Source organism: Schistocerca serialis, chromosome 2 (genome assembly GCF_023864345.2).
Source record: "Schistocerca serialis cubense isolate TAMUIC-IGC-003099 chromosome 2, iqSchSeri2.2, whole genome shotgun sequence".
Taxonomy (NCBI): Eukaryota; Metazoa; Arthropoda; class Insecta; order Orthoptera; family Acrididae; genus Schistocerca; species Schistocerca serialis.
This window is the reverse complement of record NC_064639.1, coordinates 1018981743-1019000906: the sequence shown is the minus strand read 5'-3', so window position 1 is coordinate 1019000906 and position 19164 is coordinate 1018981743. Positions and strand designations below refer to the sequence as shown.

At 40.6% G+C, this 19164-nt stretch overlaps 1 protein-coding gene across 1 annotated transcript in view; it reads left to right on the top strand.

The window, feature by feature from the left end:
• The window catches only part of LOC126456596 (monocarboxylate transporter 12-like), a 162829-nt gene extending 144764 nt beyond the window's left edge, over positions 1-18065 (top strand). The window contains exons 7-8 of the mRNA XM_050092341.1: positions 8259-8465; positions 12675-18065. Coding sequence (XP_049948298.1) covers positions 8259-8465; positions 12675-13033 — 566 coding nt within the window. The 3' untranslated portion in view covers positions 13034-18065. The remainder of the gene's footprint in view (positions 1-8258; positions 8466-12674) is intronic.
• The last annotated feature ends 1099 nt before the right edge of the window (positions 18066-19164 follow it).

Sequence of the window (19164 nt, the reverse complement as noted above, 5' to 3'; positions counted from 1 at the left end):
ATCTGTTCGTGCGACTCGCTGGCTGTAGCTGATTTCTCGACTTGTCAGTCGGCTTCAGCTGTTGAACTACACCTCTCTTACAGCGCCCTGGCAGCTGACGCTACCGATGCAACCCCACCACAACCACACTCCTCTTCTCTACTACGGGATCTCCACAGGTAGATGCAAAACTATTTTATGCGCGGACTAACATGTAATTTCCACACAGTTTCTTTTCGTTATCTCAAGCAAAAATATTAGTTTCAAAATACTCTCTCGAAAGGAAAATGGGTTCTCTGAACACACAACAAAGTTAATGTATTTGTACGTACTAATGGCACGCATTATCGTATGTGTCTAGAGGTCACTAAATCCTTCTACCTAGTGCCTATAAGACAGAAGACGCACTAAATATTTCTTCCAAGCCACAACTAATCATCTGTATCTTTTAGGATTTTCCACTTGTTTCAATTTTTTCACAGTCTGTTTACACCGTGCGGTGAGTTGATTCAATAGTCTGACACAAAATAAAATTTGACTGAGATCGACCAAATGCATTGCATGGCTAGTAATTATTATAATCGGGAATCTGAATTACTGTAGGCATTTTAATATTTGCATATACACACGAAATTCTCTCATTAGTTTGCACCAACGCAGAAGGAAATAATGTCTTCGCTTACAACAACCTATCATGCTACACTTCCAGGGAGGGCAGAATTTAATCAATAAAAGACATTTAGCGGAATTAAAGCTTAAGAAGCCTTTGAAGTCAGAAATAACACATAAATTTGACTTAATTAATGAAAGCATAATTCTTGATTGTAACGAAATAATATGCAACCAGCTGTATTAAAAGAAATTGAATTTCTTTACCAGTACCCGAAATCGGTAAAGAAATTAAATTTCTTTCATGTCAATGGTTGCTTATTATTTCGGTATATAGGCTACTACTAAAATTGCTGAGGATGGATAAAATACTAAACATAATGTTTGTTATTTATTTTTATCTGTAAGGTGAGGGCATAAAGAAGATACGAAATAGACAGTAATGATGCATATGCATAGAGCTGTTTTTCACAATTTTTGCGGATTCCATTTAATCAGGGCGTTAGTAATTTTCGCCATGATAGCGTTATTCATTAAGTATAAGTCTATGGGAACATCGCGGAAGGATACATCAGAGAGACGTCTTCAGCTGCGAGAAGACGCCAGTATCTGGCGAACTAACAAATACAAGCTGCATTCCTGGCTCTGTGAGAATAAACTGTGTTACATTTCGCTAAATGAAGTAGCCGCATACTGGGCAGTCGACTGGTTTGTTTATGTGAAGGGGTTTCAGACAACACACAAGATTGCGGTCGGACTAATTTTGCTGCTTTAATCTTTTACAGGAAACTTGTGTGTTCTGCAGTTACTACTGTTACCCTTCACACTACATGGGCCTAGAGCCCGGGTGCCACGTTATTGTAGTTTACCTGAGGGGCTAATGTATCGGGAGACCAGGGAGGGCTGACACATTTGTCGACAAGAAGAATCTACAGTCTCGTTGCTTACCAATCGTGACAATCAGATACATCGAAATTACGATGATAACTAGCAGCTACTATTGAAACGGGCCACATAATCTTTCAAGCTTTACCATCACTAGACAGAATATATTGCTCGCCCTCATGTTTTTCATTTTGTGTTTGTTTGTTCGTATATGATCCGTGACTGCGTTTGCGTCATTTTTCCTTATTGGCCTGGCGCTGTCTGCCGGTCGCTTAGCCGATAATTATCCGTAGTAATAGCACCTTTCCCACTCAGTTCAGTACTGTTTGCTTTGTTTAACGTGTAAATCTACTAAGTGTATTTACGGGTCTCAATCCAACAATGCAGCTGTTTGAGTCCTTAGTTGACTCTTATTTACGAACTGTCGTGGTAGTCCCTCGTGACCTTGATTTTAATCATGCTTGACAAACATGAGGCTAGGGAGACTTAAGCCTGCAGTATAAAAAGAACCTGATGTTGAAGACAACGGTCAGAACAGCGAGCTAGTGTATGCTCCTTTTAAGGCACGCCAGTGGACACAGATCCCGTTTCCACAGTGTTAACATGGGAGTAACTGGAAGGCGAAGCCAAAAGTACTAGCTGAAATGGATAGGCAAAAATAAATAGACGGTCTCGCTAAGGGTCTCACAGTAGCTCGATCTCCTAGAAGCCTGATTGGTGGTGCAGAAAGCAACTGCCTTCGTGCATGAAGGGCATCCGTTTGTCATGTCGAAGTTCCACATTGTTGGATCAGCACTGCTGTGATCATAGAGGAGTTAGTTTTCACTCATATTAATTCAAAGCCTAGCTGTCAGTTTATCTCGGGAACGCCGAGCAGCAGCATACAAGTCAGTGTTACCAATCCATCGAAGAATAAATAATAACAGTGATCCCTGCCCCCACCATTCGCTGTTCGGGTGGAAAACCGATCATTTATATTTCCACCAGCAAACGCAAAGGACCCTGCTGGTGGAGACACCAGAAAGACAAGCAAACTTATTAGACAGTAAAATGAACTTCACTAAATAGCAAACAGCTGTTAAGTAATGATTCATTAATGACGTGTTTTACTGCATTAAATAGCATCTACATGTTGTTCTACATAGTAAAGAAAGCAATCTTGTAATAGATATATTAAAAATTACGGATGGGTTATAAAAGTAACCTAAACAGAACTACTTACAGTAGTATACCTTACATAAGGACACGGAAACACCCGCAACGTCCGTTATGACGTAATCCAACCCCATGAAGAGGGGAAGTCATCAACAAACAATAAGCAGCAGTGCAATGAGGCGAATTGTGCAGGCGATGAGGCGCTATGGCAGAAAGAACCATATTTAATGTAACAAATATGAATAAAATGTAATACAAGAAGCATCGATAAGATACATCACTGGAGCGTCTGCCTGTGAGAACCATAACCCATTAACCACCTTGGTTACTAGAAAGATAAAAATAAAAATCCCCAAAGGGATAAAAATATGCAAAATTAAAAATCAAGAAGCAAGACATTAATTAAGCTCTTGGACCTGCATGTGCATCCATGTGTAAATTGAATGTAGATGATGGACTAGCCATATTTAATACTTTATAAGTTTATGAATTTCTAGGGTGTTAAACAAATAACACATTTTACACTGAAATCCTAAAACAATTCCTGTTAAATCGATGTGTCACATGACATAATTACGTGAAATTGTACTAATTTTATTGATATGCAGATCTAATAAACAATCCAGCAGATCGTGAATATAAGCTACTAACACTCACACTAGAAATTTCATGCAAATAATTTCCCAGACCCGCACTACAAGATGCAGTTCTGAGGGAAATAGAATATTACGATGGCAACGCCCATCCCATGTAGGCCAAAAACTTCATAGCAGGAAATCTAGCGGACACAATGAGACGCCAGAGCCACTGCGTAGATTGCCGGCGGGGAAAACCGCTCTTGTCTCTGCTTTTAATGACAACCCTTTGGAAAGCCTTTCTACGGGCACGTGGCTGGAGATGATAAATGTCTGGAGAAACCCAACTCAAAACACTGGTGACTCACTGTAACTACCTGTATTAAAACTCGCATGAAGGAAAACGATGTTTATCAAATAGTTCAAATGGCCCTGAGCACTATGGGACTTAACATCTGAGATCATCTGTCCCATAGAACTTAGAACTACTTAAAGCTAACTAACCTAAGGACATCACACACATCCATGCCCGAGGCAGGATTCGAACCTGCGACCGCAGCGGTCGCGCGGTACCAGACTGAAGCGCCTAGAACCGCTCGGCCACATCGGCCGGCAAAACGCTGTTCATCTCAGTATTACACAGCAGAAGTTAGCCTCTGCCCTACGAAAGAAATGACGTCTGTCATAGGCTACAAAAACTCTACTGGGTGGAGCTGTAATTGGCCAGAAAGAAAACACATTACCACCCGCTTTGATATAGGAAAGTTACTGAGAGAAAAATTCGCTCATTCTCTTGCAGCAAATCGTCGAGTGTTTGAGCGAGGCGACTCGCTCCATGTGGAGACGATTACGAGAGTCACTATGTGACAGGCTCGTCTTAACTTGTAAGGAGTTAAACTACAAAGTCCTTAGTATAGAGAATCACACCGAGGACAAACACTTAACGATTGTGAGCGATATGAGGGCAATGGCGTATGCACTATTCCAGCCAATTAGTTGCGGAACAATTAGGAGTCTGGCTTCACCGCAGATGTAGAAAATGTGTCAGAGTAGAGTTTAACAGCCAAGAGAGATTTAGAATAGATTCTCAGGTTTACAGCTCGCGCCAACAGCCGCCACTGCTGCCGCTGATGAAAGCTAAACACGTGCGCTCGCCCAATGCCAGAAAGTGATATTCAGTTGACACTCAGAATTGCGGTCGTCTCCGTCTCTCCTCCTTTTTTTATTGTAGATTCAACCATGATGTGTAGTTAAACATATCAGGCTTAAGTGAAGCAGAAACGCGAGATATCCGATTTAATGAAAATGATCGATCAGCCGCTATAGAGTGCTTTATACCCTAAAGATATTGAACTGTTTTAACTGTGTGCTTCTTTCTGATTCCTCTTTACCGACAACAATCAATTAAAAGGTAATTTTAATTCTGTAGTTTTAGCGTAACTGATATCTCTGGCCCAACTATGTTTAACTTTTTTGTATTTTTTCGATCCACAACCATGGTCTTCAACCATCTTACGATTAAAGAACCTTAGAATAGTTAGGATTTCGTTTCACAGTTGTGAACACCCCACATCAATATTTTACCATCCTGTACTTATTACTAGGTCTACAACTTTGCTTCCGCGGTTTCTTCTCGAAGTTCGGGGCTTTATTGTGAAAAACGTACAAAAAAAAATGATTCATAGTATTGACCATCGCTGACCACTACATTCTCCCATCTTTCGGATAGCATGCGAATCCCGTGGCTGAAGACCTGGGCGTCTTTTGTGGGGATCCAAGAATCGATTCAATTTTGCAGTTGTTCGTATGATCGGAAGTGCTGGTCAGCCAGAGTGTATGCCACTGATCCAAAAAGTTGGTAGTCACAGAGAACAACGTATGGAGAATACGGCGGGAGGGATATTTTGACGGGTTTTGCGACATGGGATCGAGCACTGATCTGCTGCAAAATTACCTCTACGTGTCTATCACTGTATTGTGGCCGTTTGCGTTTCAGTGCTGGGCTCGAACGCATCAATTGCTTTCGATAATGATGTCCTGTGACTGTCTTAGTCTGTTTCAGTAGGTACGAAAACGTCCTCTCTTCCACAGACATCAGAATCACCCTTCTTAAGGCGTTGAGAATATTCGCTGCATGTTCTTCTACTAATAGTTCCCTCACCATTGGTCTTGCCCAGCATTTTAAGAGACACAGCCTCAGATTTATTCATTTTAGAGCTGAAAATTAAAACTTCCCGCAAATGGCGAGAAATGGGTACGTAAGTTGACGTACTTAATCGGGAATAACATTATGATGCAATCACAAATCGACTAATATTTTTTATGGCATTATGCTTACAGATGCTTATTGTATTACACCTATGACCAACCGCCAGAAGCCCAATGCTGCTACTGCCGTCTATTGCAAAACGGCGGAAGCAAAGTTCTAGACCTAATATAATATGTCATGAAGTCATACTTAAAAACATCATTTTTGCTAATACATAGTTATGCCTGAACCCATACACTAATTTCTGTTAGCGATTACGTTTCCTGTACGAGGATTGCAGTGGATTTGGCATTGATATCATTGCCTGATTACGAGTACATCACTGACCGTACTGCTGCACTCTTCTGAACTCTGCGTGCGTGAGATTGTATTTTCCTACCTTGCAGGCAGTAGGTTCAACACCAAATTTCTGAAACACTCACAAAGCGTCCTTTCGCAACTGTGGTAGGAAGATAGATCAGATCCAGTCTCACACATGTTAGAAATTTTATTTAAGATGTTTACCAAGAACTAGTAAGAACCGTGAATAAATGCCAGGTAATAGAGGAGCCCATTTGTAAAGGTAAGCTTAGGAACCAGAAGAACAGATTAATGAACCACCTAGCATAACTTGAATGTCTAAATATACCAATTCACGAAATTCAAATAATCCTCTGTAGTGCGTTATGCAAGAGTAAAGTATTGGAGGTGGTCCGCTGGTTACTAAACTTGCGTGGATCTCCATACTACCGGAGACGCTAGTGAACGGTGGAAGACAACAGCACTTGATAGGCGCGGCGGGATTATCAAATCCGAAGGGTGGGGAGTGCCTTAACAGTAGAAAACTATAACTGGGAACACAGTAAAACCAAGCTCACAGTATAAGTCGGAATTTTAAAAAGATACATAGTGAGGGAATAAGGTACCAAAAGTGAATAAAAAAAGTCTCATATGATCCGAGGTATTACATTTCACTTTTTAAACAATGAGAATTATTTGAAAAACGGCAGCATCTCATTTCCATCTGGTTATTTAAAGTGTGTCATGGGAGTGTTCCTGAGAGTCAGATCTTTCTACTGATGGTTTATAACAAATTGCAGTCCACGTTTGTGGCAGTATGTCCCGTTTTGCCAAGGTATGTGCGTAAGGCTGACTTTGAGCTGCCCATTTGTGAACTTCGTAGAGTTCTGCTGTGCACTCGGATATACGTGAAACGAAAACTGCAACAAACTGATCAATAGATCCTGAGGCCTGAAAGAAACGCCCTTCTCCCTCTTAGCAGTGGTCTTGAAACCTGTGCAGCCACCTTGCATTTACAAATTTCTATTGAAACTGTCTGTCATCGCTGACAGTGAAATATTAGTAAGGAATTGAAGTCGTGTTATGAAGGTTAAAAATTCTACCTGTGATCGTAATTTGGACTTCTTCTTGCATTCCCCTAAATCAATAGAGGTAATATGATAGTTCCATTATCAGGTTACCACTGATTCATTGTCATGTTCTTCCCCATTTTAATGCTGCATCACTTCGTCCTAATGATGGAGCATTAAACTGTAGCAGTCGTTATATTGGAAATCAGTGCAATATTTCTCAGAGATCACATTCGGCCTTAGCAATTAGTTCGTAATAATGACGACTCGTTACTGGAGAGTTTCTGGTACCGTATCACAGGTCTTGTTCACTGAAGACTCTAAAATTGTTTTTTCTTACTTACATGGAGTAAATTTTATAGATGACATATAAAGCTTGCATTACCGAGAATATATGGCAGTTCACTTACTTTTAGATATGCATGATAATTCTGTACTGAATAAAAACTCTGTACTCCAGATTTCAACAAGAGATGGGAGGGGAGGGACGGAAGTTCCTCCTTTGCCACTCATAGCGGACGCATATGATAGTAGCTGCCTTTTTTATAGAGGGTGATTCAGCTGCTCCTACCGGCGGGTTTTATGCAACCCAGAATGCCTTCCAAAAACTGCTGGTGAGATTTTCGTATTCGCTCGTTCGCTACTTGCAAACTGTTAGTCCTACAGAAAAAAATGAACGTGACTTTCTTTAATAAAATGTAATGTAGTTAAATTTTGTACTGGGATACATTTTCAGTGGAAGCCACGGTTTTCGTGTGACTCGTTTTGAAGAAAAGCGTATTTAGACGTCGATTTTTTACTTTTTTTTTCAAATAATTCGGAATCTATGGCCTCTAGCCAAAACATACCCTGTAAAAAGTTCACCCACATTCAATTTTCTACAAAAATGTGCTGTTCATTTTTTTGTGAAGGACTAACAATGTGCGTGTAGTGAAGGAGAGAATATAAAAACCTTGTGTGTAGTATCTGAAGACACAACAGGTTGCATAAAACACAACTGTAGGGGCAGGTGAGGCAGCCTGTATATTGAATCTGTCCTTCTGACGATAATTTCCTTTCCTTTCACTTCACTATCTAATCCTTAGGAGTTTCTTTTCAAAATTTCCTCACATAGCAGAGGCCAATACATGTACCCCTACCGTGAGGAACAATATCACCTAAGCTTTCAGTGCTAACCCGTAGCAGATAGCTGCTGACTTCTGGCAATGCCACAAGGAAACACACAGTCCTTACCGTCCCGGTAATAGTTGCAGTATTCCACAAATCTTAATTGTTATTTTCGTGTTTTATCACGTTCCAGCTGTTTTCTTGGCTTCATCCATTTGGGTGCAGTATCTGAATCTTTTTCCAAGTGACTGAAGAAATATTTTGCGATTACGATCTGTTTTTTTTCCTTCCTCTGTCGTGTGAGGAACCGCGTGATATATGTGTTGGCAGGCCTGTCGCTGCTGGCGCTGAGCACGGTGCAGGGCTACCACGGCTACGTGCTGGTGGTGTGGCTGTATGGTGTGTGCCTCGGCGGCTTCTTCTACTCGCTCAAGGTGTTCACCATGCAGAGCGTGCGCTCGCGCTACTTCGCGCGGGCCTGGGGCTTCGTGCAGGGCGCCGAGGCGCTGCCCCTGCTGCTCGGTGTGCCAATAACAGGTAGGTCCTAGCGTACAATAGAGGTCCAGGGAAACTGTCGCACCATGAAGCAGCACTACGATAATTATTAAACTTTGTGGAGGTTTTCATCGCATAAAGCAAATTAAGTGATTAAACTTTCATTCCATTCGGGATGTAAGACAGCAGCAGTATGAGTTGTGAACCCAACTGACACAAATACACTCCTGTATTACTTGTATCATGCAACCAACCAGCTTTTGAATATCACATCGAGCAGTGAGGAGCAATGCCTGAAATACATGTTCATGAAGGCTGGTATGAAAGTGAACATTATCTGGTCAAATGCATTAGCGGACAGTAATACCTGGTGTGTCTGCCCTTTGGTCTTCTGACGGACTGGACTCTGCTGGGAATACTTTCAAAGAGACGTCTGGATAGGGCAGGGGTTCCCAACAAAATTTTCTCGAGGACCCCATCATCGAGCATCATATCACAGTGTCAAGTACCTAAAAAAGCCAAATTAAGAGTCTTTTCATACGTTTTCTATTTTTGGTACTTAGAAAGAATATTGACATATTCATTATTGAAAATATATTGAGCTTAAAACTTTATCAATTTAGCCATCATTGTTATTGTTAAATTTTTGTTTATTGCTCAAAATCTTTGTCATCAAATCTGGGTGTTTAGTATAACAAACTCCTTAAAAAAATAAAAATTGAGTATGAACTGAAATTGACAGGAGAAAAATAAAACTGAGTGTATTGATCTTTCAAGTGTACTACACTTGAGATTGCATTGAGTAGACATGTGTGAAAAATAAGAAAACACTAATTTCATACAGGGTGTGCTACTGTCAGTTGGCTCTAGAAAGACGCTAGACGCAGAAGTTAGCGTTCGCTGAAGCTCTGCTCATGCTGGAAGCGGCCAAAACAAAAAATCTGTTATCATACGAAATATATTTAATATATTTTTTATTCTAATAGCATCTTGCGGACCCCTGTGGCAAACCTCGCGGACCCCTGGAGGTCCGCGGACCACCTGTTGGGAACCACTGCTATAGAGGAATGGCAGTCCATTCTTTCTCAGGAGGCGGACGCAAAAAAGATAATTACGTTGGGAGCTGGGATCTGGAGCAAAGTCGACGTTCTGCCTCATCCGAAACGTGTTCCACATCCGGAATCTGAGCAGGCCAGTCCATTTCAGGATTGTTGTTGTCAGCAAACTATTACCTCACAATTGTTGCTTTATGAAAGGGTGTGTTGCCATGCTGATACAACCATCGTCTCAGCTGTTCCTCTCCTGTATGCAGTATAAAGTGCAGTAACTTGCGGTCATACCCTTTACTGTTTTCTTAATGGCAATAAAGAGAGCACACCCTCGAACCATAACACGAACGCTTCCGTACTTCACAGTTGATGGAAAGTACCATTTTCCAGGTAATCGGCAAACTCAAACCCTTGTATCGAATTGCCACTGATTTCCGTGATTCATCATTCCAAACCACACGTTTCCACCTAGCACTGAAGACAAAAATATGTGCTTTGAGGTCGGCCTGGTCTCGGTTGAAATGTGGTTGTTTCTTCACGACCAACAGTTGTCTCGGGCACCTTCAGAAGGGTTCAGATGTCCCTGATGGATTTCTTTATCAGGTCATATCCAGTCACTAGGCCACTTAGCTCTGCTGACCGCCGTGTTCTGCCGTTCCTGTTTGTCTGCTGACAACGCAATACTCCGGGCCTTCTTTTATACTGGCTGGGCCACCTCTGGTAACATCTGGTGGTCAATTCAGCATTATATATATATATATATATATATATATATATATATATATGTGTGTGTGTGTGTGTGTGTGTGTGTGTGTGTGTGTGTGTGTGTGTGTGTGTGTGTGTGTGCCCTGACACATTTCATCAGATAGTGTATATCACTGACCACCATTTTGATGCTTAATTTTATGGCAATATCGAATGTAATTTGTCTCTTTTGATACCATGACTTCTCGTTTGTTAATGGTAGCTCGTTTATTCTGGCAATCTTTAAAAGCAAATCTCATGGACGGAGCATCTTTTGTCAGAGTTTCTTTGCTAGCCCTGAAGTATAGTTTTGTTGAGAAAATGCTTCTGTTTCCATATACGGTTAATAATATCGCAAAAAATGTTTCCTATTAATAGCCTACAGGAGTTTTAGAGTGTGCGCTTTGGTGCTTTTTATTTGAGACACATACTCCAACTCATTGCATCATATATTTACTCAACTATAGCTTTTTGGCTGCACTTTCCGTCACCTTATCCGTCTGCATCGTCATTTTATACTGTTTCTCAGCCTCAATCAAGGTGATGACATTGACGGCAAGCTGCTGCCCGTGAAAGCATTCTGTGTGATTATTTTCCTTGTACTGCGTTGTAGAATCTCAAGCCAATTTAAATTTAATCGTAGCTGTCTTATTTATTTCCCGTTACAGTCGGTTCTACAGTTCTCCATTTAGAGTAATACGTCTTATTGCACAGTCAAATAGTTAAATAGAGTCTGCTCAGCATTTTCTTTCATGTCCACCAAATTCTCGTAATGATGCGCTTCGATGCTTTTTACTTTTCTTGTTCTCCTAGAAATTCTTTTCCCTCCTCGTACCTCGTTCTCCCTCTTCCCATTTTCTTTGGTCGTTTTCCATTTTTTTCCATCTGTCACAAAACTGCATCCCCACAGAAATGATGCCCAGAGCACACCTTAACTGCCATACCCTGATTTACTGACTATACTATGATACAGGACGAAGAAAGGGAAGATAATCTACTACCTCCTTATAAAGTAAATGGTGCCAGCATCCGCTTTATTGGTTTAGAAAACAATGGAAAAACATAAAGTAGATAGTTGGTCGAGAGCTTTAACCACATACACCGATGTACCAGTGCTTGAATCATTGCAGCAGCTTACTCGGACTTATGGAATCATGCGCATACACGTTCTTTGCTGTTTTCCTGAATAACTTCGTGAAGGCCGTGGCAGACTTCGTTCTCCAGTCGTGTTCACTCGTTGCCTCTAATGACTTCTTTGCCTACAGGAAATTAATATTTCTTTTTACTTATACATTTTACAGAGCGAGTTATTATCCTTAATCGCCGATAGCAGGTAGCCAAGTTCACAGTACGCGCCTGTCAGCCTTGATGTATGTAAATACTTCCCCAATATATATTATTTGCTACATAAGATCCATACTTAGAACATAGCCATAATGCTGTAACCCAAATAATACTATCCCTTTCTATTTATTTTTTAAAGGAACACACCGCCATTTGACTGTTTCATTGTTTATTTAAGTACAACACCGTTTCAGCCTTTTATGCCATTTTAAAATATTTTATTTTATGTATTTAACATATATTGCGGAGCACTTCGCATGTTGTCAAGCTCAAAGTTGCTATGTCTGTTCCGTCACTTACTATTAGGATTATTAATGATTTACTAATATGATCCGGTGCCGCGGCTGCAGTATGACAGCCCGGGCGAGTGGCACCATTCCCTTCGAGTCGTAGCTTTGCGACAAGCGCAAAAAATGAGGAATGAGAAACAGAAAAGAGGAGGAGGGAGGGCAAAGTAGCCAGGGGAAGAAGAAGAAGAAGAAGAAGAAGAAGAAGGATAAGAGGAGGAACATGAAGCAGTAGGAGGGAATTGATAGGAGGTCTTACGATGGGAAGCCGGAGGTGATATATGGAAGGAATACTTGAGGAAATTCGGGGTCGACCATGCTGAGCAACAGTACCATAAGATGTGTCTTGCATCGGTACAGGGGAACTTGTTTCTGATTTTCGGCTGCCGAATGGAGCCCCTATCTGTATGACAAGAAAGCCAGCACAATGAAATTATGAAGTGTATATTTTGCTTTCCTTTTTCTCATTTTGCATTTTTTGCTTTGCTTTGTTAGGTAAAGATCGCGCTATTGTTGCAAGCAAGTTACTTTGGGCTGTATGTTATCCCACGTTTTGAACGGTATCAAGCGAAACAGAATTACTATAGCGTGCACCTTTTACTTCATTGTGGAGTCATTTGATCTCAATAAACCGATAATCAGGCTAGATACTTATAAGAATGCATCAAAAAATGAGAAAACGAAGGCAGACATTGCCAGTTATACTTGTTATGTCACATATCTGATCGTACTCTTTACTCATGATTTCCTCTTTTCGGTTCATTATGTGAATTGGCCGTGAATGCCTTTAACTGAGTGACAGACTGACAGATGTGACAACGCCGCAGGTTACATCAACCAGAGCCACCCCAAGGCGGGCTACTACTTCTCACTGCTGGCGACGCTTCTGGGGGCGGTGCTTCTCTTCCTGGTGGGCGGCGGCTCTGGAGGCGGCAACGGCGGCGCGGGTGCCTGCAGCGACTGGGAGGACGGCCCGCCCCCGCTGCCCCTGCCGCCTCCCGTCTCCACCCCCGCCACAGTCTGCGGTCGACCTCGTCTGCACAAGAGCATCTCCTTCGCGACGCCGCTCGACCTGCCCATGACCGACGAGTACTGGCGGCCCGTGAGGCCGTGCCGGAGCGTCCCCGAGGGGTTGGGGCGCCACCAGCCAATCACGGTCGTCGAGCAGATCACCACCTCCGTGTGACGTTTCGCCCGCTGCTGATACCAGTGTCTTTATCAGGGGCGCATATCCCAAACAGCTGGTCCCCAACTTGCTGGGTCGTCACCAGCCCATCACACGTGTCGAGCAGATCATCACGTGGCTGATAAAAGTGTCCCTCTTTTGGCCATAGAGTTACGGTACATGTACCAAAGCAGTTGGTCGTCAACATCCAATGGCCACCGACCCATTGCAGTACATCACCACGTCCGTGTGATGTACCACACGTGACTGACGCCCGACTGCTGTATCTCTAAGGGAGTTACACTTGTCTACATGGGACGCCAACCGTTAGTCTTCAGATTCTGTGTATCTATACGACCACCATAGTTGTCTAGAAGATCACCATCGTATGCACCACGCTCCTAATGACTTCTCGTTAACGGCACCACAGGTCTGAGCAGTTGGCCATACATAACTGTAAAGAAGCGATTACGCTGTGCTCTTGCTACGATGGTACAGTGCGTCTGCGGGGCGTGGAAAGGAAAAAAAAACCTGTGTTTCTTCCTGTGTTCCCACGCACAGTGACATCAGTTTTCTTATAATAGATGGAACAATATAATATTTTAATTTTCTGAAAAAGTTTCTTCTACTCCTGGATTAGGCACGTGTTTTGTATGAGTATGAGGCGAATCTGTTCCAGACAAGACAGACTTTTCACATTAGCATTTTGATATCCTTCTTGTTCGAAATCTGTCCCAAAATCGAATGTCCTTCGCTTCTTAGCCAGGCACCTGCAACATCGTGCTGCACAGTGAAATGCAGTTCCTAGAAAATGCCCGCCTCGAAAACGTGTAAAGCCTTCGTGCACCAATAAAAGCCTCAGAATGTCCTCATGTTCTGTACCGGTAAGTTCAACGTTAAATCGGTTTTTATACAGTTATCTCTTTATCTCGGGGTCGCGTCACTACCTCGTTGAGTGAAAGTCACAGGTTCGAGAACGGCTACCAGAAGTGGCGTGGTCTTGAAAGGTGTCGTTACTATGTTCTCTTTATTTGCTAAATCAGAATCTATGACAAACAAAACAGCTTGCAATAATTAAGGCTAATGCGTAAAATATGCTTTCTGAGAATGTCCGATGTTTCCAACAGCTGCTAATCTCGCTGAAAAGGAGACTTGCTGATGAATTTTTAGTAGCTTTATAGCAGAAACACGAGCGCAGTTGTCGGAATAATACGTTACTCTGTTTGTTACGGCGCGAAAAAACAATTTCATTTTGAAATTTTTGGCTTTACTCTCAATCCTACATGCTGATATCATTTTAGTATTTTATTTCCGTACGCATGATTCGGCGGCGGCAGTCAGTTTCAACAAAAGGAAGTTAGGGATACGACTGCACCATGTCGTAGAATATGTTTAAGTCTTTTCCACTATTGTGGGTGAATCCCACAGAGGAAACAAAGTTTATCTCTTAATACGTTTTCCACTGATCGTACATCATTACAACGAGGCCCTCTCATTGCAGTGGTCGAATTTCAGTCGTGAATGTTTCATCAGAATTGTATTTTATTGATTCATGTTATCATCAATGATGTTCCGAAGGGCAATATGGTATCTAGAAATGCAGTCTGAGAAACAAATACGCTTGCATCTACATGTATGTATTAGGAAGGTGAAAGGTAAGAAGTCAATATCTTCTGAAGCACTTTAGCTCACTTTTATTGAAACCTTTCACTTAGCAGCGAATAACGTATTACTTCAGCTTTCATTCTTACCCTGCATAAATGTGTGATTGTCCCTATTACAAAATTCGCTTACTAATGTCAAAAGAGCCATAATATTTCCGAACTGCAGATTTCCCGGAAGCATCACGGGTCAGACTATGTTGCTACGAACCAGTATCACTCGCATATCTTCCTTGTCAGCACACCTTGCCTATCAGAGTTGCTTTGCCTGTGTCTGAACCTCCTTGTATATTCAGTCTTCACCACCGCCGAATAGGCAACGCAATGTTCGCTATGCTTTTGTTCCTAAAACAAGGGATGGGCGTTGCATTATGGTGCCAGGTCTAGTACAGCACCCTACAGGCACATTTCGTGCCCAGAGCACAGACAGCATTAATGACACACTGTGTGTCATCTTCCTCACGGCCCTGTTAAGTGCAGGGTAGACGGAAGTGTACATGGGTATTCTGTCCCAGGAGAGAATGCGAAAATTGTAATTACTTATTTGAATCAATGTATTACAAGTAATAAGACTCTTTAGTCGGTGATTTATTTTCTGCAAACGCATGATACTTCAGTGTATGCGTCCTGATCAAACAATTTTGAAACTCCCCAGCAAGTGTGCAAATGCACATCAAAGGTTCAGTGTAAAAAACCGGGTCGTTATACTTACATTTTCTCCACACAGCTGTCATACTTATCAGTATCAGAATAACATTTGGAAGGATGAATAAGATATTCCCTGAAAACTACTTAACCTAAAAGTAATACAAGAGTGAAAGGTTGGAAAATGAGCTACAGGCTACATCCTAAAAACATAGTATCACACAATGTTGTTAAGAACGTCTTAGATTAGCGCGTCTCGTCAAACTCGTTATGCATTATACACAATCAGACAATGCAGGTGTCGTACAAAGGCAACTGACAATTGAAGCTGTGAGGAGGTTTGCGAGTCGTTGCTGGCAAGTTCTGGTTAGTCTCACAGTTTTAATCATCGAGAAAATTTCAGTGAAATGATATGAGCTACAAGAAAGCAACATCAGAGGCTGAGTAAACTGTGGGAAGATATAATTAAAATCTGCTGCGTCATTATCTTGTCATTTTGTTACATCTGTTGTTGGCCTGTGACTTTGGAAACGTATTCCTCTGTGGGCCAAGTATTCTTTACAATCAGCTTGTCTCCATTTATAAAACCAATTTCTGTTTTTGAACGTTTCTATTAAACGTAGAATAACACAGCAGCTCTTCTCATTTGAAAGCAGGTAAACAACAAATTTGCCCGTTTTTATTACGTGTGCTTGAGAAAATTGTAGGACATCTTCAAATAAATCCACGTATTATCCCTATTCATTGGCATCAATAAAATGAGTTGAAAACTTGAATGATATCCTTCACTTGTATAATATTGCAGCCACAGATAACTCTCGTAAAGAACTGCATTTTTAAACATTTTTGGTGACCGTTAAAGTATACATCTGAGTAGCAAACAGTAATAAACTTATATATTGTAAGACGTTAATTACCATACTTGTGTTCCATAATAGAGTCTGAATTCCACACTCTTACGTACTGTCACAGCTGAGTCAAGTAACAAACACCTTTCTTCGGATTCATTCTAAACTCAAATTTACGTGCCTTCACTGAGGGTAGCAAATAAATGGAATCGACACTAGAGAGACATTGATACTTCAGAAGACCACACAAATGGCGCAGATTACTAGCAGGAAAGATACGTGCAAAATAATTCTGTTGGCTGATGAATCTGCTCAACCGAGGTGGAGACTGAGGTGCGGCATATTCTCGACAGCAAATAATTTTTTTGGCGCTTATGTGAATAGCAGTGTAATTACACATTATCCATTATCTTTGTTTCGTAAGTAAGTTATTCTATGTAGCTTCAAATCCTACTTCATATACATCATCTGATGTTAGTTTACTTTTTGTTCAATCCATTAGTGCTGCGAGCTTCTGTGATCTTCTTCAGTTACGATTCGCTTACAGTACTCTATATCACCAAGAATTATCTGGAATTCTATCGACTCTTCCCACCTAAAGCTTCTAGACATTCTCACGAATATAGTATTAAAACGTAATCACAAACATAAATATGTACCTATTATAAAAGTGTTGTACTAACTGTGGGGTACGAACTCATATCTAGAGACACTAATAAGTGATTAAGAAATAAATCGCACAATCAAAAGGGATTGATCTTATATTAAAATAACGTTATGCGTGATTCTATAAATATAATAATCATGTTTTATCTCCTTTGCAAGAAAAATGAACTCACCTGTATTTTATATTTTGAAAAGGATGAAAAACAATGGATAAAAGAACATTTGGTGATTTAGTGACATAACTGTTAAGGAATTTGAAGTTAACTTAAAAAGGAACTTAAGACATAATTTTTAAATATTTGACATGATAATATTTAATTAAAGTTGTTAAAATAATGATTATATAACATTTAAATATTGTATAAATTTTATATGGAGTTTATACAGAAACGTCAGAATTCATTCAGATTGGATCCTGATAATATAATTTTAAAGTTTCTAGTAACCAATCGACTTACAGTCTTGGATGAGACATAAAATTGGGAGCGAATACGACTTAAAGCTGCCTGCACGTGGGCATTTATTATTCTGTAGCTAATCTGTCGCTTATCCAGTTTGTAACAATGCCCCAACATTTAGTGTAAATGACATCCTTCTCTCCAGAAACTAACCATAAAGCTGTACCCAACAATTTTTTAAGAGATCTCGACGTTGTTTCTTTAAACTGCTCTCATGGCCTAACAATAGTAATTGACGTACAGTTCGAAAGAAATAAGGTCGAATGTCGAAGCGTTCCTATTGTCAATGAAATGTCAATATAATAAGTGCTCAAAACATTTCTTTTCTCATAATCGTTTTCCTTCCTTACATTTAAGTCAATGTTTGTTTGTAATGATAATGTTTAAATTTCTATCCGTCGTATTGTTTATTCGTGTGCGATGTCTGTAGATCTTAGTTACAGCACTGTGTGTATGTGTCTCATAGTAGATATTCTCACTAACTGTATCTGTTAACGAAAGTTCACACATTTGTCATTTACGTTTCTTCGACGAGCAAATGTATGAAATGTTGTAAACTACCTTGAAATACATATCCCTACTATTATGTTTGGTATTGTTTTTTTAACCAGTTTATTATATATATCATGACGCAACTGTTCCGCATTCAGGAACTTATAGCTGAAGTCCTTTAAAGCGTGCAGATACGCATTATGTGGTAGACATTGCCTTCAGTTAAATGTTACTTTATCCTTGTGTGTGTAGTTGCTGTGCCTGATATTTTCCTCTAGTTGTTACGATCTTTTTGAAACAAAAAATAAATCTGAAAACTATTTATCCTTGTTTTATTTCGTATTAACCCTTCATCTCTCATTAAAACTTCGAAACATTTTTTTATGTCAATGTGTCCTGATTAATTCATAATTCTTTGTGATGCTTTATAGGCCAGCAAAGGACGAATGTGGAATGTTGCCTGGGGCACACTTTTATAACACCAGACGTAAAGAAACCGACATTTCAGTGCAGTTCCATGTGATATATAGTTATTGTTAAATTTTACAATTAAAAAAAATTCCCACGAGATCGTTTGCAGCTGTCGATGTTCAACTGTATTCCAGTGCAAGGCCTATATAAACTATTGTAATAGAACGATCTTAGGGATTCTAAGAGAAAAAAAACTTCCAATGAGAAAGTCACTTCGAAATATACTGAATTCGTGGGCACTCAGTGAATACAATTTGAAAGTCTGATGTGACATTAAAAATTTTCCTGGTAAATTGAATGTTCGAAGAGATTTCGACATTTCAGCCGGTCGTCGTAAACTTCACTCTACGGTATTTCGACTGGACACCTACCAATCATCTTCAGGTGAGCCACGTTCCACAATGACTGACAGGTGCCCTGCCGAAATATTGTGGAGCGAAGCTTATGACGACCGTTTGCAATCCCGAAATCTCGTCGAACACAAATTAAGCGACCAGTTAGAAGAAACCCCTCGAAACCTGTCAGTGTGGACACATACAAGAGTCTCAAACATGCAGTACCTATTGTAGTCAGATTCAATGACACTCAACGATAAACTGCTGGTGTACATGGATTTTATCGTCATTCCCAAGTAGGTAACAGTGCGATTCATCGCACTAGGAAAAATATTGTCTGTTTTCTTCCTCTTACTTCCAATACAAACTTATTCCATACTGGCAATAGTTGTCAGTTTTAGGGATCTACCTTAATATCCAGTATAAGGCTAATCCCTCGATATGATGAGCTTATAAATTGTGAGGCTATACTGCAGTAATCTGTAAGTCTTTTAGCTGGGATAATTACCCGTGCAGTGCCTATTTTCTCACTGAAATGATGACAGGGTGTTTGATGAAACAAACGGACAAACGAAA